Below are 21,488 nucleotides of genomic sequence, written 5' to 3' on the forward strand. Positions count from 1 at the left end.
CGGGGCTGCCGGGCCGGCCTCCAGGGTCAGGCCCTGACCCTGGCCGCGCTCGGGAAGGGGCCGCGCCTCAGCGCCGGGCGCACGCACGGGGCCGGGCTCGCGGACTCAGGGACCGGGACCCGCCGCCGCCGCCACCGGGGCCTCCCAGCAGCCGCGGCGCCGCCTCCCCCATCAGCTGATCCGCACTTCCGGCCGCGCCGGCCACTTCCACTTCCGCCTCGTCCGGGCTGTGGAGTCGCTCTTCCCTAGTGGGCCCGGGGAGGGAACTAATTCTGGCTACAAAGCTTTCGTCTCATTCTTTCCCGCTTTCTCCTGCCACCTCTTCCCCTTCACGCGGCACGTTAGAAACGGGCTCCCCAAAACTTGGCTGAGTGAGCCTGGATTCCTGAGCTGGGCGGGGGCTGGGGGCGTGAAGGACCGCTATGCATGCTGGGAATCGTAGGCTTCGAACTGGCAGCTCAAGAATCTCCAGGATCTTTGTGCTCCTCCGTCCCCTACATCGCGCTGCCTTCTGGGAGTCGTAGTCCAGGGACTTGGAGTTCGAAAACAATGATAGGAGTAGGAATGGGAGAGAAGTTTGGGGTTCCTGTGATCTTCGAGCATAGCTACCCCCTTTTTTGTCCGCGGACTTGTAATATGAAACATCCCATTTTCCCCTCGGCTCCTGTGCCGAAATTGTGCCCCATATGAATCTCCACGATATCAAAAATTCCCCAAGCTGGGTAGACAGCTCTCCCAGTCAGCCAATAATGTTTACTAAGCACTCGCTAACATACAGGGCACTGGGTGAATAAAAAAGGCATGAGTCCCTGCTCTCAGAGTTCGGTCTAATGGAGGAAACAACTCGCAAACTATTACAGACTATTAAAGTACTTGCTTCAGTTTTCTCTTCTATAAAATGGGAATTATAATAGCATCTACTTCACAGGATTGTGGTAAAGGTCAAATAAGATATTGTAAAAAGCTCTGCACAGTGATAGGAAAGTAGGAGGTGCTTATTCCTTTCTCCTGTTCAAGAGAAATATATTAATATTGCACTGTGTTGCCAGAAATAATTTTATTATTAATCTTTTTATTATTCTCTATAGGAGGGAAGTTCTAGGTGTCCAAACTGGCAAAGTCTCCCATGCCCTCCAATATGGCTCTACCCTAAAACAATTTTAAGAAGAAAGATTTCTTTCCTGTGTAATCAGTATCCTAACACCTTGAATGCAAAAGGGGTACTGCCCTTAAATGGTTCAAAGTGCTTATCATTTCACATGGATTATAGAAAGGTCATAATATTTTTCTGCTGAGTTTTTTCAGTGTGTTAGATTCATGACCCCATTTGGGTTTTTCTTAACAAAATCCCTGGAATGCCATTTCCTTCTCCAGCTCATTTGACAGATAAGGAAATTCTGGCACAGAGGTTTGGGTGACTTGCCCAGGGTCACACAGTATCTGGGGCCAGATTTGAATTCATGAAGAGGAGGCTTCCCAATTCCTAGTCCACTTTTGCCATCTAGCTGCCCCTAATCTTATCTAGAGGAGAGTTAAGTTTGACTTTCATCCCTCATCTATTTCTCTGAGACAGGCCTTAACTTTTGTTCTACTTGCATAAAATGGGCTTTTAGACCAGAAAAAATATTTTTTTAAATGGCCAGTTTTACTAAAAGGATTTTAAACATGCCAACTCTGCCAAACTTTACTTCTTGCTGTCGCCTAACTCCAGACCAGGCCACAAGTGGATTTCTTCCCTCTACACTAAAATTCTTTCCCTCTCCCTCAAGGCCTAACTCAAGCATTATCTTCCCTAGGAACTTTCCCAGATCTTCCCAGTTGAAAGTGATCATTCCCTCCTAAACTTTTATTCCCATCTAGGATTTCTCCTTTGCACTTATCCCATTCTGCACTTTCAGTTATTGGGGTACCTTATTCTTCCAGTTAAGATTGCTAGCTTTTTGAAGACAGGATCTATCTTTCATCCACCCCTCCCCTAGCACTTGGTGCAATTCCTTGGGCACAGTGGCTATGTAATGTTTGTCTAAATCAGGGGTTCTTTCACAACTGTCTGGTGAAGTCTATGGCCCCTTCCTCAGAATAATGTTTTTAAATGCATAAAATAATATACATCAGGTTACAAAGGAAACAAATTATGTTAAAATAGTTATTAAAATATTTTTTAAAAACAAATTCACAGGCCCCAGGCCAAGAATTCTGGTCTAACTGTGCATTTACTGGCTGCCCCTCACATTGTAAGAATCTGGAATAAAGTGAGGGAATGAGAGCCTTGATATGTTCAGTGAACCAACAGAAAATCCAACCAGCTTCTACTCTTAACCACACATTCCCCCATACATCCTGCACAGTACAGAAGACTTGATGACCATGGAAAAAAAGGTTTTTTGTATACCTGGTCTCCCATGCCCTAGCAACTACAGGCATCCAAAGCAAAGATCAATATCCAGACTAGAGGAGTTCTAAATTCCTTCCAATTCTGGGGATCCTGTATCCTTGAGGAGATCAAACTTGGTTGGCTCTCAAGATGAGTTAGTGTATCTTCTCTAAGAAGCAAAAAAGGTCTCAGGATCCTGGAAAGGGTAGAGGGCTGGGATTCAGAGATAACCTCAACCACAATACAGGCCAAGCTCTCTTGTAAAGATTTTATTTCAGGATAAAGCAGAACTCTCACCCGAACCACAACCCCACAGGGGTGAGAACATGTCTCTGTCACTCAAGAGGCCACTCAGTCCACCACCAAATTGCTTCTATGAGGATGGTCCTTAAAAAGGTGTTAAAAATAACACCTTCAGATAATGTAAGATATATTCGGAAACCTCCTCAGCAATTTATTTGTTTGCTTGGGGGTCAAATTCCCAGAGGAGTCCTGGTGCTCCTGTTTTGCCTTCTGTTTCCGCTCTGCCTATAAGAAAAAAAAGTAAAGACAGTGTTGACACTCAAATTCCCTGATTTAAAACTAAGTAGCACTCTTGCCAGTCTCTAGGGAGAAGAGGAACCCTGTCCCAAATCATTCGTCCTATTCTCCGTTCCTCCTCATTGGAAACACAAACAAGCTATGATCTCCAAATGACCTTTGAAATCAACCTGAAAGTTTGTCTCACTGTAGAACACCTCACCCTCTCCCCTGCTTCCCCTTCTTCTAGATCTCCCCTCTCAAGGACAAAAGACAGAGACTGGGGGCCCGACAAGAGGGTACTATAAGAATAAACAGAGCCAGTAACCCCATCCTTATATTACCAGCCCTCTCCCCAGCCCAGGTAGGCAGCCCACCCCACGATATCCACTCCCTGTCACCTCAGCCTTTGAAGCACAGGCAAAGAAGTCCTTGATCTCCTTGGCACAAATCATGTCACTAAATTCATTTTGCTTCCAGCAAGCCATCATCAGGGACATCTCTGTTATACAGGTGGCCTCTGGAAAGGGGAGTGAGGTGTACCCAAGTCAAGATACCCACCTGCCTCACACACTCCCTTCTCCTCCACCCTCCTCCATCCACCAACCACCCCATTCATTCATAAGATTCACCTACCTGCTTACTACATTAATTGAAAGACTCAGCTCTTGCTTACTTCATTAACTCACTCACTTGCGAATTACTTCATCAGACTCACATAATTGCTTACTTTATTCATTTTCTCACTGACTGACTTTTGCTTTATTCAAAGTCATCTCTTGCCCACTTCATTTACTCATTCAAAATTGCACCTGCTTACTTCATTCAAAGACTTACCTCTTGCTTCCTTCCTTCCTTCCTTCCTTTACTCAGACCTACCTGCTTGCTTGCTTCCTTCTCTCACTCACCTTCATTCATTTATTCAAAGACTCACCTGCTTGCTTCCCTCCTTCCTTCCTTCATCTCTGGCTTACTTTATTCATTCAGACTCACCTGCTTGCTTCATTCATTCAAACACATCTGCTTGCTTGCTTGCTTCCTACATTCACTCCCTCAAAAATTCACCTGCTTGCTTTGGGCCAGGCTCTATGGTCATTATGAATACACAGTAACCGAGCCTCTGACCTCAAAGAGTGGACAGTCTTGGGGGCATTGAGGGAGGGAGCAACGCCAGGTTCAGTACAAGGAAGCTTTAGAAGGAAGCAAACAAAAAGCTCGAGAAGCACGTGAGGTCGGGAGAGCAGGAGCCGGGGAAATCAGGCCTGGCTTCCGGGAGGAGGCGACCCCTCCCTCGGACCCCAGTTCGCCTCTCGCCGTGATACACTCACCCCCGAGCTCGCGGCGCCCTGCCCCGACCCGGTTGGCCAGTATGAGGGGTTTGTTGGGCTTCAGCACGGGCCGCTTCCCGTTGGCCAGGCGCGCCAGGCGTCCCCGTAGGCTAGGCGCCGCCATGGCCCCCGCTCCGGCCGCCGCCACTGGCGCCCGCACGCTGGTATGGCCAGTGCGTCACCGCGCACGCCGGGGGCGGGGCGCGTCTCCTACCTTACCTTGGCGTTCTCCCGGCTCAGCAACCCCGGTTTCCTGGAGCCCGGCCTCTTCCCTTGGCATCCGCCAGGCCTTGCCAAGGCCTGAACGCGAGGAGGGCGGGACGGGACGGGCCCCCTGGCCCAAGGTGCAGAGGATAGTGTTCCGGGGTCAGCGAAGTCCGGCGGAACCTGCTCCCAGGAGTACCTTGGGTAAGTCATCCAACCTCCCCCGACCTCAGTTTCCCTATCTGAAATGAGAAAGGCAGGATCCCAGGCCCAAAACGCGGAGTGGGTGAACTAGCAGGCGGAGTGGGAGCTGCCCTGGGAAGCTAGAACCTTGGGGAGGGTGTCTGCACCTTTGTGGGGGCGGGAGGAAGGGGGAGAATCGCGCCCTAGGGGCCGTGAGATTGCAGCCCCTCTGCAGCCCGAGAACTCCCCTTGTCGTGTTTTCCTTCTGCTTTGGCCAGGTCTTCAGAGTAGTTCCATCAGGCCGAATGCCAATGCAGATATCCACAAAGGAAAGCGGGACCTTTCAAGGGGTGGCTGTTCGGGCAACCGAGGACAGTTCCCACCTGCAGGCAGGGTGCTGGACTATGTTGCACTGGAAGGAGAACGTAGGAATTCTCACGCAGGAGAACTGTATTATTTAGGGATGTATGTTTTATTCACTTAATTGTGACTTCTTTGCATTGTCTGCGGAGTGAAATAAAATCTGTCCTGTATCAATTAAATGGGCTGTTACCTTGAATATTTGTGAGAATTAGAGGTTCCTTTTAGCCACAGACTATAGTCTGAGACTTTCCAGAGCAAACTCCAAGTCTAACAAGCCAAAGAGTAATTTAGGGAGGACCCCCCTCAGATTGGGCATGGCCCCTGTAAACCCAAAGCTTGGGAACGCTGGAGCCAGTTTCCTGGAGTTACCAAGTGGGATGTCTTGGAATAGATGCGTTGTGATCACTTGTGGCCAAAATGTCTCCCAGTGAGTGATGAGGCTGAGCCTCTCTTGATAGTAAACACAGGCAATATCTAGAACCACAGGCTAGGCTCCTCCAGCTTGGTGTAGGACCTTGGAATTTGCACATCTCTGGCATTTCCTTTATCAGCCTAGAGTCACTTCCACACCAAGATAATGTATGGGAGGCAGAGTTACAAAGTAATAATGAGGATGATTTTCCCTCTCCATAAACATACCATAAAGAAAATTCTCCTTCATAACATTTACCTTGGAAAGCTATCTTTTTTATTCTGAGAAGACTGCCATTGTTCAAGAAGTATCTTGGATTGGTTCCAAGACAGTTTATGAACCACACAAGAATTTGTACTATCTAGACTAGTCAAACCAAAACAATATGGTAACAGTTAATATGATTTACATATTTCAAGGTTTGCAAGTCACTTTACAAATGTTATCTCATTGTTATCCTGATAACAAACCTAAAAGGTAGCTGTTATTATTATCATCCTTATTTTGCAGATAGGGAAACTGAGGCCAAGGGAAGGTAACACAACTAGTTAAGTGTCTGAGGCTAGATTTAATTTTTTTTTTTTGAAACGCTTATCTTCTGTCTTAGAATCAATATTATGTATAGATTCTAAGGCAGAAGAATGGTAAGTACTAGGCAATGGGGGTTAAATGACTTGCCCAAAAACTGGAACACCTATACACTGCTTGGTGGAATTGTGAAGTGATCCAGCCATTCTGGAGGGCAATTTGGAACTATGCACAAAGGCCTTTAAAAGAATGCCCGCCCTTTGATCCAGCCATACCACTGCTGAGTTTGTACCTCAAAGAGATAATAAGGAAAAAGACTTGTACAAAAATATTTGTAGTCCTGCTCTTTGTGGAGGCAAAAAACTGGAAAATGAGAGAATGTACTTCAATTGGGGAATGGCTGAATTTGTGATATCTGCTGGTGATGGAATGTGCTGAAATGAATAAAGAACTAGAGGAACTGATGCAGAGCAAAAAGAGCAGAACCAGGAGAACATTGTACACAGAGGCTGATACATTATGACACAATTGAATTTAATGAACTTTTCTACTAGTAGTAATTCAGAGAAATTTATGAGAAAGAATGTTATCTACATCCAGAGAAAAAATTGTGGGAGCAGAAATGCAGAAGAAAAACATATGATCAACCATGTAGTTCAATATGGATATGAATAGGGTTTTTATGTTAAAAGATCATTCTACTGTAAATATGAATAACATGGAAATAGGTTTTGAACAATGATACATGTATAACCCAGTGGAACTGCTTGTCCATGGAAAAATATTATAAATAAATAAATGACTTGTCCAGGGTCACACAATTAGGAAGTATGAGGTCAAATTTGAACCCAGGACCTCCCCTCTCTAGGCCTGGCCTTCAATCCACTGAGCCACCTAACTGCCCTGTTGGATTTGGATTTAAGAATCTTCCTCACACCAAATCTAGAACTCTGCTTGATTATTGTAAGTGTTAAAATTAATGGTTTGGCTAAATATATGAAAATTATAAATCTTTTATTTATAAAGTGGAGAAATACAAAAGGGTAGAAAAGACATTAACCTATCTAACTAAATATTGGTCCAGTGCGTGGCTCAGCCAGGACTTGTTAACCTTCAATCAGAATTAAACTATCTCCAGAAGACAGGAAAGGAAAACCAGCTATCCATTCACCCAAGACAATGACTGGAGCTGAAGGTGACTCCTGAGGCCTACTTTCTTCTTTGAGCTGACCTTCTTGAAGCCAACTGCCTTCTTAGAGTGACTTTCTTCTTGGAGTTCACTCTCTTCTTCTTGGAGTCCACTCTCTACTAGCCTCCCTCACTAGATTTCTTTACAAGATTGCCTTCATGGCTTTTATGGTGGTTTCCTGTCCCTGCCCCTTTTCACAAGGGCCAATCACAGCTTCCAAATTGTCTTGAGTTCTCATCTTTGGAATCACACCTTTCTGAGTGTGTGAACTCTTAAATTTCTGGCTTGTTCTCACCTAGCATCAAGTAAGGTGTGAACTTACTAAGTGGTTTTCAAGCTTCTCCCACCTAGTTCAAGCTCGTGTTGATTCAAAGTTATTGCCAACAAAAGTGTTAACTAAGCAGAGAGAACAAAGGATTTCCTTTCACATTATCCACCTTATTTTTCAAATTCAAATCTAAATAACTTTTTCAAAACATGAAATGTTCCTTCAGACTGAATATTTATTACCAATGGAAATACTAAAGAGTGGGCTCCAGCCTGTGAATGCCGATCCAAAAGGGGAGTTCCAAAAATGTTTTGAGTAATAATAGCATTGTAGAAGTCAGTATATTGTCTTTTGTTTGTTTTAAATTTAGGGAAGTGATTTTTAATCATAACGCTTTGAAGTGACTGTTTAAGGGGCAACTTATTTGATTAGTATAAGTCTCATTTGGTTAATGTACTTCTTTAACCACAGAGTGCACCCTCTCAACTCAGCCTCTCAAGCTTTTATCATTCTTCAAGACTGCTTAGGTGTCAGGGATTCAGGGAACTTTCCTCAATTCCTTTAGAGATTAGTTCTCTCTCACTCCTTCCTCATGTTACCCTGCCTATCCTTCTGTTGCATTCCCATTAGAATGTGTATAACCTGTAACCCAGCACTGCAATAGCCCTGGGCTCACATGAACAGGGTCTGATCCTGGGGATCAACCCTCAAAAGTGTGAGAGAAATTGAGGGGATTAGGACAGCAAGTGATTAATTGTGGGAATTGTGTATGTTACACTGATTTCATCTTGTGATTCTGTTCTGGAGCTAGCTTAGCTCCTTTTCTAGTCAATTATGGGTATAGCCCAAATTCTGTCTTGTGAGACTCACTGCATTGTTTGAACCTAATCCTGTGTGACTGGGAAACTGGACCATCTGTGCCTTTGAGACCCTTAAGCAAGGACCTAGATTATGTTGACTTTAAACACAATCAGTTTCAAAGACAGATATAAGATATACCACTCCTATGACTAGTCTGTTAATAGGGGCCATATGAACATTTTTTTGTTAAGACTAAGTACTGTTCAGGAATGATGTGGGTAATCATTTTCTTTCCCTAGAAGGTCTGATCCCTTAACTTTCAAACCTGGGAATTTTTAAACTTGGGGATACCAACAAGGCAACTCCTAAGACATCTCCCTTCTCTGATAAGAGACTCTTGTCTCTAATGTGCCTGGGAAGGCACTATTTGGGCCACCCAGGTGAGCATCTGTCTGCCTCTGCCATGTGTGCCTGCTCCAGCCGATACCATCTCTTGGGCCAGGAAAGTCCATTTTTAGGAACTCTAGGATCTGACTGCTGTTCAGAAAGCTTAGAATGAACAGATGTAACTCTTACCTCATGTTCATGCTCCAAGGAAGCCATTACCAGCTCCTAGGAGGAAAGAGTCTCTCTTGAGTGTCCATAGCATCTGGGGGAGGAGTCTATTCATACTGATTGGGAGGATCCCTATTAACTCCCTCTTACATATATATAAGCTCCTTAAAAGGATTGCTTTGTCTCATTGCTTTATGCATAGTAAATACTTAATAAAATTTTAATTAAATGCCTTCATTGATAATTCATTTTTCATTCTCTCCTTACTTGAGTCATTTCTTGGCTTCCAGATCCCTTTTTCTTATACTTATTTAATCACATTGATAGGCCTGAGAAGCCAACTGAGCTCCAAATAAGAGCTGACGCCCCCTCCCTGAGTCCTAGGTAAAGGCAAAAATAGATGGGAAATCTGTGAACTTTCTGTTGGTTCAGAAGCCTCGGGGTAAGGACTATAGGCCTGTCCAGGATTTAAGAGAGGTCAACATCTGGGTGGAGGACATACACCCCACAGTCCCCAACCCATATACTCTCTTAAACACCTTAACACCAGATCTTGACTAGTATACTACTCTGGACTTGAAAGATGCTTTCTTTACACTTCCGCTTGCACCACGCAGCCAGCCCCTATTTGCTTTTGAATGGTATGATGAAGACACCCAGGCTACTGGTCAGATCATGTGGACAAAGTTACCACAAGGTTTTAAAAACAGCCCGACCGTTTTTAGCGAAGCTCTGGCCACCGCCTTGTGACATTTTTGCGTTAACCACCCCAGTTACGCTTTTCCTCCTCGCCGCCTTGTGGCAGGCTGAGTGTGAGTCTGCCACTCTATCTCTCCTGATCACCCTGAACGAGCTTGGCTATAAGGTCAGTGGCAAAAAGGCATTTATTGCTCAGCGGGAGGTCACATACTTGGGATATAAACTCAGGGAGGCCAATGGTGGCTCACCCAGGCTATGAAGGACACTATCCTCAATATTCCCCCAACCCAAAATCCCAGGCAGGTCCGGGAATTTCTGGGGTCCGTAGGATACTGCAGGCTGTGGATTCCCGGGTTTGCAGAGTTGGCCCAACCCTTGTATAAGGGCTCCTATGAATCTGCTAACTGGGAATGGACTCCTGAAATGAATTCTGCCTTTGAACTTCTTTGTCAAGTCATAATCATAGCACCCATGCTTACCTTCCCCAAGCCAGAAAAACCCTTTCAATTGTTCATTGAAGAAAAAGAGGGGATAGCAAAAGGGGTTTTGACACAGCATTTTGGGCCATGGGATCGCCCAGTCGCATATCTGTCGAAACAACTGGATCCCGTTGCAGAAGGATGGCCACTTTGCCTGCGGATCATTGCCGCTACAGCACTCCTAGTAAAAGATGCAGATAAGCTTACTTATGGACAGGCTCTGGTTATCACCACATCGAATGCTATTGAGTGCATCCTCCTACAGTGTTGTGAGAAAGTTTACTAAATTATTATTTAGGAGACCTAGCAAGCAGGGCTGGAGAATTCTAAATGGAATGGGGAAGCAGGAAGTGTGGCCTCTTGCTCTGAGACAGACTCCATGGTGGTTGGGACAAGTTGTAACTGATCCTGGGAGACCTCAGAGGAAGTGGAGTTTGCACCCAGATTTCCTGATATCCAGAAGAAAGACTGTCATCTACTTGTGGGAGATTTTTGGTAGGGACTATTAATCCCAACCTGAGTTGCAGGTTAACTTGGGCTAGGTTAGCTCCCAGATCTACCCACATGAAGGAGTACAGATAGTGGTCCTGGAAGAGCTGCAACATCGCTAGCATGTGTCAGGACTCTGCTATGAGGATACCCACTTCAGTCCTGCTATTCTTTGGGCCCTGTCTTGCTTTCGTTCTCAGTTCAGTGTAGATAAGTCCCTCCCCTGACCCTGTGGTTTGCCCATAGTCTGGAAAGTGTAGAAACCCCTATTCCCATCCTTTAGACCATAGTTCCCTTAATTAAATTTGTTACAAATCCTCTTGTCATTTGCTTGCTGGTTTTCACAGACCCCTTATCTAGGTGGGGCAAGGTGACAGTTAGGGCCTAACTGTCACTTCTGTCAACAGTCATTTCCCCTAACAGTTAAACCCAGTTTCCCTAACTTGTTAAGTCCCTACCTATTGTCCATTCCTGTCTCCTACTCACCCTTCTGAGCCCACATATAATATTTAAGTTATCTCCTCTGGTTTTCCCCATAAGAACAGCCACCTAATCGTTGGCTGTCTCGCGCACGTCTAGCCCATTATCAAGCCCTGGTTTTGGATACATCCCACATTTCGTTCAAAGTCACCTCATCCCTTAACCCCGCCACCCTGTTGCCCAACCCCTCCTCCGCTCCCTTGCATGACTGCCAAGAGATCCTTGCCGAGGCAACCACTGCCCAACCAGACCTTAAAGACACTCCACTGACCAACAGCGACTATGTGTGGTTCATGGATGGCAGTAGCTTTATTAAAGAAGGGCAATGAAGGGCAGGGACAGCAGTTGTCGACCCCTCCGGATCCTTGGTCTGGGCTGCCTCACTTCCAGAAGGCACATCAGCTCAGAAGGCTGAGCTGATTGTTCTAGTGGAAGCCTTAAGGAAGGCTGAAGGTAAGTGCCTAATGGTGTACACTGACAGCCGCTATGCCTTCGCCACCCTGCATGTGCAAGCACCCATATACCAGGATCGGGGATATCTCACCTCAGGTGGGAAGCCTATCAGTAACCTACTGGATATACAGGAGTTCCTATTGGCAATATGGAAGCCTAAAGCCATGGCTGTAGTCCACACACCCGGCCACCAAAAGGGAGAATCCCTAGAAGCTTGTAGAAACCGGGCTGCAGACCAAGTGGCTTGTAAGGCTGCAGTATCTACACCTTCCTTAATCCTTCCAGCCGTCATACCTCCACCGCTTGAAGGGGAGCCAAAATACACCAAAGAAGATTGAACCTGGATTAAGAAGCACCAAGGATGCCCTGATGGACACTGGTATTGGGATCAGGAAGGGCACCTTCTGCTGCCCCAGACCCTAAGCCAACTTCTTTCCACCCACCTATATCACCTGTCCCATTTAGGAGAAAAGAAACTCACCCAACTACTGGATAAAGCAAAGTTTTGCTTCAAGGACTGCAGTAGTTTTCTTCATCAGTTAGTGACTACATGCTGAGCCTGCCAACTCAGCTAAGCCAGGCAATCACCATGGACATAGGGTTAGGGGTCAGCGGCCCTGTCAAAACTGGGAAGTAGACTTTACTGAAATCAAGCCAGGTAAATTTGGCTTCAAATACCTCCTCATCCTAGTGGACACCTTCTCAGGCTGGCCAGAAGCATTCCCTACTAAATCTGAAATGGCCCTAGTAGTAGCCAAGAAACTCCTTGAGGAAATCATCCCTAGGTTTGGATTTACTGAGACGTTGGGGTCCGACAATGGACCAGCCTTTGTAAGCAAGGTATCCAGAGGGGTCGCCGCAGCTTTGGGGATCAATTGGAAGCTACACTGTGAGTATAACCCCCCAGAGTTCTGGCCAGGTAGAGAGGATGAACAGGACAATTAAGGAGACCTTATCTAAATTGGTCCAAGTGACTGGCATAGACTGGGTGACTCTCCTTCCTTTGGCCTTGTTTCATGCCCGGAACACCCCTGGCCCACATTCTCTTACCCCTTACGAAATCCTATATGGCTCCCTTCCTCCTACCCTCCCTCCCATTCCCCTGAACCATTGAGGGCACCGATACTCCAGCTGAATTGAAGCCCACGTTGTTGGGGTTAGCCAACACCCAACAAGACCTTTGGCCTCGAGTCAAGGAGGCTTTCCAACTAGAGCCTCACCCCACACGAGTACAATCCGGGAGATTGGATTTGAGTAAGGAGACACCAGAAGGGTTCCCTACAGCCCCGATGGAAGGGTCCTCATGTTGTTTTGTTCATTACCCCTTCTGCCCTTAAGGTCGACAGTATTGGATCTTGGGTCCACCACTTCCGTGTTCAAAAAGCAGAACCTCCCGATCTACAGCCCTCAGACCAGTGGCGAGTCACACATCATTCAACGAACCCCCTGAAGCTTCATTTTCCCCGGCATTATGAACCCCCTTCTGTTCCTGCTACCTTTCCTCCAGCTGATGATACCAAGCAACTGTTATCAGCCACATGATAGCTCCTTCTCTAATCCGAATCTACCCTGGCAGTGGACTCTCAGCAGATAGGAAGCTTCCACTACTCTCCAGACTGTTATCTCCTCTGGAGCTCCATCTTTTAAGGTCTCCCCCTGTGACCTCCTCCCAATCTCAGGGACTTGTCCTGAGAACACCCCCAGAAACCCTCGCTGGCTCCCAACTTATGATCAGTTTTATGCATGTCCTTCCTCCATCCCGGGGAAATCATCATGCAATAGCCCAGGCCATTATGTGCTCACTGGGACTGTGTGACCCTCACAACTGAAGAATGGTCCCTTAACAGACCAGATCCCTTTCTCTCCCTTTCACGTGGCCCCCTTGGTTGCAAAACGCAACAGGGGATGAGGGACCAGGGGCTGTGGACCAGCTGCTCTTATCTCAACCTTACGGTCCAGGGCCCACAGGATACGGGATGGATCTTGGGTCGTACATGGGGACTAAGGGCATATATAAATGGAGCTGATCCAGGGGGACTTTTCCTTATAAAGAAGGAGGCTGTTCTCCTCTCTGCTCCCATAGGCCCCAGTAAAGCTTTAAATCCCCAGCAGACCCCTCCAGACATTGTCATACCTACCCCCCCCCGCCCCAATCAAGCTCCAGACACTGTCATACTCACCCCCCCCCTACCCCAAACCTTAACAACTCTGTTCTACTTGTACCCTCTACCCCAGTCCTGATCTAGGACCCATACCCCCTATGGCCCACATTGCAAGACTCCTACCTCTCACTGAATGGATCCTTCCCCAACCTTACTGAGAGCTGCTGGCTCTGCCTAGATGCCAAAACCCCATACTATGATGCTATAGCACTGAATACTTCCTACAATACCTCCAACAAGGTGAACCCTCCCCCCCCCCCCCACCCTGAGTGTGACTGGAATGACGGGAAGATGGGCCTCACTTTGCAATCCGTCTCGGGGTCTGGCCACTGTATAGGGAATATCTCCAAACCCCTAGCCCAGCTATGTGATAGAATCTCCTCAAGTGCTGACAATTTCTATATTCCCCCTAAAGGATCAAGGTGGCCATGCTCCACCACTGGACTAACACCCTGTGTAGCCCAGACCACCCTGAACTCTACGAATGAAATGTGTCTCCTTGTCACAGTCCTACCCTGCATCCTCTTCCACCCTGGGGAGGGCCTTTACCGCTACTGGGAAGCTCACTCCCCAGCAGCCATCAGGAAAAAGCGGGAACCTCTCACTGCCATCACCCTCAAAACCATCTTTGGTCTAGCGGGTGTAGGAATGGGTATAGCCTCCCTGACACTTCATCATCAAAGTCTTTCAGCCCTGAGGATTGCAGTAAATGAGGATTGCAGTAAATTAGCCAGAATAGAAACCTCCATCACCCACCTTGAAAAATCCCTTACCTCCCTGTCCAAAGTAGCTCTCCAGAATCACAGGGCCTAGACCTCCTTTTTCTCCAACAAGGAGGCCTCTGTGCAGCACTTGGGAGAGGAATGCTGCTTCTATTCTGATCACGCAGGGGTTGTGTGGGAATCCATGACCAAACTCAGAGAAAGCCTCACCAATTGACAATGGGAGCGAGGGTCCCAGGAGGGGTGGTTTGAGCACATCTTCTACCAATCTCCTTGGCTTAGGACCCTCATCTTCACCCTATTATAGGCCCCCTCCTCATTTTTCTTCTTCTAACCCTCGGCCCTTGTAACATAAACTGTTTAGTGGCTTTTGTGAAAGATCGTATTAGCACTGTACAGCTTATGGTCCTAAAACAGCAATATCAATCCTCTCCCAACTCCCCAGAAACCCCACATGATGATGCTTACCCATCTGTTTGAGGATAATTCCTCAAAGATTCATTAAAAGAAGTGGGGAATGATTGGCCTGGGAAGCCAACTGAGCCCCAAATAATAAGAGCTGACAGCAGCATCTGCAGACTGACAGGAAAACCCAAAACCAGCACAGGAAGACCCCCAACCAGTAACATCTGCTGAATGAATGACAGGAAGACCCTCAAACAATAGCATCTGCTGAATAAAAAAAGCAAACATCCAGCCCCCCCAAGTTCCTACTCAAACTATATAAGCTGGCTAAACCCCTCATTCAGGGTTCCATCTGCCTTGGAGGCTGTGAGACCCAAGCTCAAGCTTGCAATAAAGCAGTACCTCTTGCTTTTGCATTATCTGGTGTGCCTCCTAATTTGGGAAATCAAAACCGGGCCGAACAACATCTGTCATGTACTCAGTAATCTTAATTGAGTTCTTATTGCCCTAAAGTCCAAAATCTTTATGGTTTCTTGGTGTAGGGGAAAGAGATAAGAATTTGGAGTCAGGAGACCCACATCCAGTCAGTGTTCTAACATTTGATCCTCATTTGACTTTGGACTTTCAGTTTCCTCATCTGTAAAATGAGGGGGTACTGAGCTAGATGATCTCTGTGGTCTCATCCAGCTCTAAATCTCTGATCCTAAGAACGGAATTGTATAAATTTTCATATAGTTATCAAAAATCAGGTTATGGTGGGGAATTATGGTGATATAAAGAGATCTCAATAAAAGTTTCTTTTTAAAAATCAGTCACACTTCATTTTTATGATGTACTGGTAAAAGAATGGGGGTTTTTTACTCACTAAATAGAGGTCCCTTAGTGTGGATTTAGGCTTGGATTAGTGATGACCCAAACAGTGATTCTGGCCTATTTTGTAGGCCCAGGGGTCAGGCACACCAGTCCTCTGTAAGTTTAACACAAAATCTGACTTCGGTTTAATATTATTCAAATAAACAATGTTTACTTTATAAATAGCAGGATGGATAGAGGACCAGGGTAAAAGGAGTTCCCTATGCTAACAGGTTCTAGCTCCTCTCACTCAGATACTGGTCCTGTACAAGGACCTGCTTGGTCCCAACACCTTTGGGCTACTCTTTACTCTCTATATATCTGCCTAAACCCTTTTAACTAACTAAAATCGGGCTAGCTGGTCCACAAAATGAAAACAAAGTTCAGATTATAAAGTTTTAGCTAGAAGCCAACAGGCATATGCTGAGAGTGTGGCAGACAAATTCTGTCCAGGCAACTTCTCTCATGCAAATGAAATCTCCAGGAACTACGTCTCAGCACTAAAAAGAGATCAGGATGAGGGTTGGGATCAGGTAAAGAGTCTCTGGATTCCTGGATCTTCTCAGGTAGGTCCAGAGCTCAGCCAAAACCCCTGTAACCAATCAAAATGGCCACCAGAAGTTTCCCCTCAACCCCCACTCACAGCATCCCAGGCAAAAATGCCCCCTGGGACTCTCTGTCCTCCTCCTCATCCTTCCCTCTCATTCTGGAATGTGACCCCAAATGGTTCCAGGCACTCGGTTGATTGCCTTTGCAAACAGTCTCTTCCACAGAGTTCTTGCATGTTTTTCCCCCAAAGTCTTGCAAATTTGCCTTTGTCTATCTTTATTTTAACACTGGGCAATCATAGTCCTGGACACAAAATCTCTTTTTCTAAAGAAAATAATCTTGAAATTCTCCTCACTTCCATCTCCATTCTACCATTAACATACCTGATTCCCTCCTTATAAAAAAATCACACAAGAAAAATACTCAAGTAGGAGAGAGTATAATAAAAGCATTTTATTAGAAAATTAAACTTATTATAAAAATATTAACAACTCATGATGATGAAGGCAGTAACTCACTGCAAAACAATCTTAAACAACACTGTGATTCCAAAATAAACACCTACATAAAGTGAACTAACTCTTCAGGGAATCAATCTGAGATTAACCAGGTTTATCCTGCATTGCTGCTATAGGCAACTAGTAATTCAAGAAGAAAAATCAAGAGCAGCATATCTCAAGTCTCAAAGATAGAATGAAGTTCACACTGGTCTGGTTCTCCATAGAGAAAGGAAAACCCTCACTTGAGTTCCTTAGCTCCTATGTGGCCCCACTCCATTTTCACCAGTGTCCAGTATTATCTGCTTTACCATACGAGCGGCTGGTGCTATGCTTGCTTTCTCATATTATTAGCAAGTCAGTAAAAAAGAATAGACTAAGCAGCTCTAGCTATCAGGTCTCACCTCATGGTTGCTATAATTCCCTAATGACTGACTCGCTAGGTGCATATAAAGTACTGTAACATACCTGTATAATTAGAAAGGATGGCAGAGATGAATCTAGCACCTTCTCTACCATTCTAATAAAAGCATTTATCTTTTCTTATTGCACATAATGTAAATAACATCAAACTAGTTTTGTCCTATATTGTTAATGTTTCGAAAGTTGTAAATTCAGAGGGCAAGTGCTGCTTTTAATTTCTTTTGTAGCTGCAGAAGAGTACCATATTTAAATAGTAAGTTATTGAAAGCTTTGGCTGATTGTTATTCATCTCACTTCCTTTAAATCTTCTTTCCTCACTGAGCTTTATAATAGAATACCCAAAGGGAACTTAGGCAGCCTTTTTAATCTGTTGTAAAGTGCTGGTGTTTTTTTGTTTTTTTTAACCAAAGTCTCGGCAAGAAAATTCCTTTTTATAATGGCCAGATACACTCAATACTAGGAGGCTCTCAATAGCAGGAGGGGCAAACTTCAGAAAATAATCTAATAATATTGGTGTGTGGATGGCTGTAAGAAAGAGGTATGAAAGCTGTGAAATTCTTCCAAGGACAGTTCACCAATGGAATACTACAAAATCTTTGTATCAGTGTCTTAAGATCCAACATACTCTTGCTCTGTTGCACTAGAAAAGGCCTATGGTCTTCGTTCTCAGAGGAAGTCAAGCTGTGTTTACAAACCATAGTGATTTAAGTGGCTTTGGCTATATCCCCAAAGTTGACTGACTATAGTTTTTTGTTTATCAAACCATTTGTGGTGACCATCTCTTGCCTTCCTATCCTCATTAGCTCAGTGCCTTGGCTTTTATTCTGTCCTGAATAGCTAGACTGAATAATGCATTATCAATGGATATTATAATGTTATAACACCATATGGTTTGAAGAAGACAATAAACTCTACACAAAAGCAGCAAATTAAGGAGAGGGTTAGTCAATCCATTTGAGAAAGTGCTTTAGAAAATAAGATATTCCAAAGATCTGTATAAAAGTAGTTATCTTTAGCAACTTTTCCATGATTCTATAAATTACTTTGTAGCACATGAAAATATAACAAAAAAATTCACTGAGTAAAGTAGAAAACCACAAAAGAGATTGTATTTTGGTTCACTGGCTGCCTCTTTGTTTATCTTAACATCACAAAAAGATGCTCAGGAACACTCTCCCCATTGTATTTTCTGAGATAGAGTAGAAGGACTGAACTAAGGGCCAGAAGAATCTATCTAGTTTAGTCTCTGTCACTAGTAAACTACAAAACTGAGGGCTAATCATTTCACCTGACCCTCATTTGCTTGATTTTTGTTTTAATGTGCATGTAGGTGAAGTGGTTATGTTTTAGGACCCCATAGCTTAGTTATGTTAGCCCAGATCAGACCCCAGATGAAATGTCTGGAGAATTAGTCTTTTTAAAAATGCTATTTAACTCTGGTCACCAGCTCTAAAATCAAACCTATTAGAATGTAGGAGGTACCTGCATCTTCACCAGGGTCATCTGACATAACAAACAGTTCAATTTCCCTCTTCATTGAGGGTCAAGGGGCTTTTCTGAAACCACATGCCAAGCAGCATGACAGTAGGAATGTGGGGGGATATACTGGGAATCTCCATACCTCAAGAAGAAATGGCAGCTTTCACTGTAAGTCACAAAGTAGAAAGAAAATCTACCCTCTCCAGCTTCCTTCCTCACTTCAGTTGTGCCAAGGCCATGGGTATTCATGTAGGTGGCTGGGGATACTGGTTTCTTCGGAGGAAAATGTCATGCATGTAATCCCAAAACTTCCCAGGGTGTGTCTCATTGTTGTGGATCATGGCAGTGAGTGCCTCACCTTGGTCTAGGCCTTGCCAGTAATCCTGTAGCCACATCTCTTTCCAGCTGAAAAATCAAAGAAGGACTGGAATTATGGCAATCTTTGGCAGTCTGAAGCATAGCACAGGAAGCAACCAGGGGATCTATGTTAATAGGCACATGCACTCATATCACCCAGAAAGCCAGGAAACAGTAAAAAAGTCACCCCAAGCCATGAATGAACTGAAATCCCTGAAATGGCCCCCTGCACAAACTCATGACAGAGTCAGACTCGGACACATTTGGCCAGGCAGAGTTGGATTGTGGCAGGAGCACTGCTTTGGTTTTTCAAACAGCTGTAACTCCATTCAGTTGCATGCCTCCAAAGCTTATAGCTTTCTATCCAAAAGTGTCCACACTTAATTGTCTACCCTAACAGGGAACTGAGCATACAGTAGGCCCAAAATAATACCCGTTGATGATTTGATGGGACTTAGATGCCTCCCCCTCTTAGTCATCAGAAACAGCTCCTTAAAACCTGCCATCTACTGCCCAAGGCAGCCTTTTAAGAGCAACCCCACCTTATCCTAGGAGAGGGCTATAAAGTTATTGAGTTTTCAGAACAGGCAGTCTCAGAGTCTGAAGCCCTTATTCACTGCATCAGAAGATTTCTCCACTCAGTCCTCAAAATCTTTACACCCCCATTTCAGGCCTTTATTATCTCATGTTCAAATATCTGCAGTAGCCTAACAATTGGGTCTTCTTGCCCCCATTCTCTTGGCCAACCTGCTCCTCAAAATGACTGCCAGATTAACCTTTGCAAAACAATAGTTTGATTTCTTCCCTACTCAAAAACCTTCCAGGACCCACCACTATCCAAACTGGTCTGAGGCCTGGCATGTGGTCTGAGCAACTTTGGACCGCCTTCCCCAACCTTTTAGAACCCAATTCAAACCCCATTCCTTTCCTCTGCAAAATCCTAAAGTTCCGGGACCAAAGCCTCCACCCAACCCACTTTCGGACTTTTTATAAAGGGCTTGGTGAGGGGGGGGGGGGCAGCCCTAAAGACCAACTACAGTGCACATTCCCCTTTACCTGTCATTCTCGGGGATCTCCTCCAAACTTCCAAAGCCTGGGGTGGGCTCCGGACAGGCCATGTGGGAGTGTTGTGCGATCCGGGGGGGCGGGGGCGGGACGTGGGCAGGGGCGGCCTCGTGGGCCCGGTCGGCGGCTAGCCGGGCCAGCTCGTGGTCACAAACGAAGCACTCGAAGCCCTGCAAGTAGCTGGGCTGCCGAGGGTCGTTCACCCCCCACTCGCGGCGCTCCAGGCTGTCCAGAAGGAGCCGGTTAGTGATGCCCCCAGGTTGCTTGTAGGCTAGATACTTGGCATATTCCTCGTCGTTCCGGTCCAGGAAGTCGATGAAGGCAGCCAGTTGCTGCGGCGACTCGAAGTCGTCCACCAAGATAATGGCGCGCTCGTTGGGCATCCAGTCGCGCACGGATGGCGAGCCGCGGTACACGGGCACAGCCCCCAGGTGCAGGGGCCGCCACAGCTTCTCTGTCATATAGTCCTCGCAGATGGCGTTCTCCATAGCCAGGTGGAACTTGTAGCGGGACACGAAGGCCAGGAGCTCGGGGTCCTCCGATGTGGCCGTGGCCGTGTCTCGCAGCCTGGGAGGGAGCTCACGGTTCTGTAGGCATTTGCCGTAAGAATCCACCTAGGTGTCCAGAGGAAGGAAACAGTTGGGTTGGGCCCCGCCCCGAGACCGCCCTCTCCTCCCCATCACCCTCCCTGCCCTTCCAGGCATCGATAGAGATAGCAGAACGCCCCTCGCCTCAAAGAAGCCGCCCCCAGGACCGCCATCTCCTCCGGGCCTTCCGGACACCCCGCCCCATCTCCTCGAAGACGGAGGGACAGACGGACAGACCGAAGCCACCCCACCCCCTCGTCTCACCGGAATGTAGCGCATGAGCTCGCGCACGTAGCGGTCGCGGTCCGAGGGCACGTCGCAATGGGACTGCAGATAGAGGAGTGGCGCGTAGCCACGGCGGCGCCAGGCCGCGCGCTCCTGGGACGTGGGCGCGTCACGGCGCAGATAGGCGAGCCCTGGGAGCCACTGTAGAGGCAGCGGGTAATCGGAGTGGCGGCTAAAGGTGGCGCTGAGGTTGAAGAGGCGGATTCCAGGCGCATGGCTAAGCAGGAAGTTGTTGAGCGGGGACTCCTCGTGCAGCAGCGCCCAGCTCTGATGCGCCAAGCGGGGCAGCGGCGCCTCGGACGCACGAAAGTCGGTGCCGTAGAAGAGTAGAGCGCGCGTGCGCGACTCTCGCCACCGCCGCCGGTCCCTAGAGGCCACGCACGCGCCGCGCGCGCACTCGATGCGCTCTGAGTCCCCGGGGAAGTGGGGGAACAAGCCGGGGCTCCACCACAGCAGGACGGGCAGCTCGCCCTCGTCGTCGTCTGACTTTGGCTTCTCTAAGCTCCGCGCGACTCCCACCGAGCCCAGCGCTGTTGGCGGCCGGAAAACCGTGCCATCCCAGGGCTCTGCCCATTCAGCCTCATCCTCGAGTCCTGGTCCCAGCTCGGCCCCACCGCCGCTCCAGACCCAAAGCATCACCGTGGCTGCCAGCATCGCGCTGGCGCGGCCCGCCATGCTTTCTCAGGCCCCGGCCTACCCGTCCCATCCGAGACCCCGCCCCAGCAGGGGGAGAAGCAGAAGCAATACACCCTCTCGAAGCGCATGCGCAGTTCCCCAGGGC

At 46.8% G+C, this 21,488-nt stretch overlaps 2 protein-coding genes and 1 long non-coding RNA gene across 3 annotated transcripts; 1 reads left to right on the plus strand and 2 right to left on the minus strand.

The window, feature by feature from the left end:
- Positions 1-2,628: 2,628 nt before the first annotated feature.
- Positions 2,629-4,399, minus strand: CHCHD1 (coiled-coil-helix-coiled-coil-helix domain containing 1). Its single transcript, XM_044662803.1, has 3 exons — positions 4,222-4,399; positions 3,295-3,413; positions 2,629-2,902 (listed from the first exon to the last, which is right to left on the minus strand). The coding sequence occupies exons 1-3, from the start codon at positions 4,343-4,345 to the stop codon at positions 2,789-2,791; spliced, it is 357 nt and encodes a 118-aa protein (XP_044518738.1). The 5' UTR covers positions 4,346-4,399; the 3' UTR covers positions 2,629-2,788.
- A 59-nt stretch (positions 4,400-4,458) lies between these two features.
- LOC123236416 lies at positions 4,459-5,150 on the plus strand. Its single transcript, XR_006505423.1, has 2 exons — positions 4,459-4,629; positions 4,887-5,150. It is a non-coding gene; the product is annotated as an uncharacterized LOC123236416 (long non-coding RNA).
- Positions 5,151-16,495: 11,345 nt separating this feature from the next.
- Positions 16,496-21,479, minus strand: FUT11 (fucosyltransferase 11). Its single transcript, XM_044659072.1, has 3 exons — positions 20,687-21,479; positions 19,827-20,449; positions 16,496-18,818 (listed from the first exon to the last, which is right to left on the minus strand). Exons 1-3 carry the CDS (start codon positions 21,380-21,382, stop codon positions 18,659-18,661), a joined length of 1,479 nt encoding a protein of 492 aa, XP_044515007.1. The 5' UTR covers positions 21,383-21,479; the 3' UTR covers positions 16,496-18,658.
- Positions 21,480-21,488: the final 9 nt, after the last annotated feature.

The sequence above is a fragment of the Gracilinanus agilis genome, chromosome 2 (assembly GCF_016433145.1).
Source record: "Gracilinanus agilis isolate LMUSP501 chromosome 2, AgileGrace, whole genome shotgun sequence".
NCBI classification, from domain to species: Eukaryota; Metazoa; Chordata; class Mammalia; order Didelphimorphia; family Didelphidae; genus Gracilinanus; species Gracilinanus agilis.

Excerpts from the sequence above, each read along its gene's own strand:
- CHCHD1 (XM_044662803.1), bottom strand. The coding sequence starts at position 4,345 with ATGGCGGCGCCTAGCCTACGGGGACGCCTGGCGCGCCTGGCCAACGGG. Across the intron at positions 3,414-4,221 it reads AGGGCGCCGCGAGCTCGGGG|AGGCCACCTGTATAACAGAG; the intron begins GTGAGTGTATCA and ends TCCCCTTTCCAG. Across the intron at positions 2,903-3,294 it reads CCTGTGCTTCAAAGGCTGAG|GCAGAGCGGAAACAGAAGGC; the intron begins GTGACAGGGAGT and ends TTTTTCTTATAG.
- FUT11 (XM_044659072.1), bottom strand. The coding sequence starts at position 21,382 with ATGGCGGGCCGCGCCAGCGCGATGCTGGCAGCCACGGTGATGCTTTGG. Across the intron at positions 20,450-20,686 it reads AGCTCATGCGCTACATTCCG|GTGGATTCTTACGGCAAATG; the intron begins GTGAGACGAGGG and ends CTGGACACCTAG. Across the intron at positions 18,819-19,826 it reads GAGATCCCCGAGAATGACAG|CTGGAAAGAGATGTGGCTAC; the intron begins GTAAAGGGGAAT and ends TTGATTTTTCAG.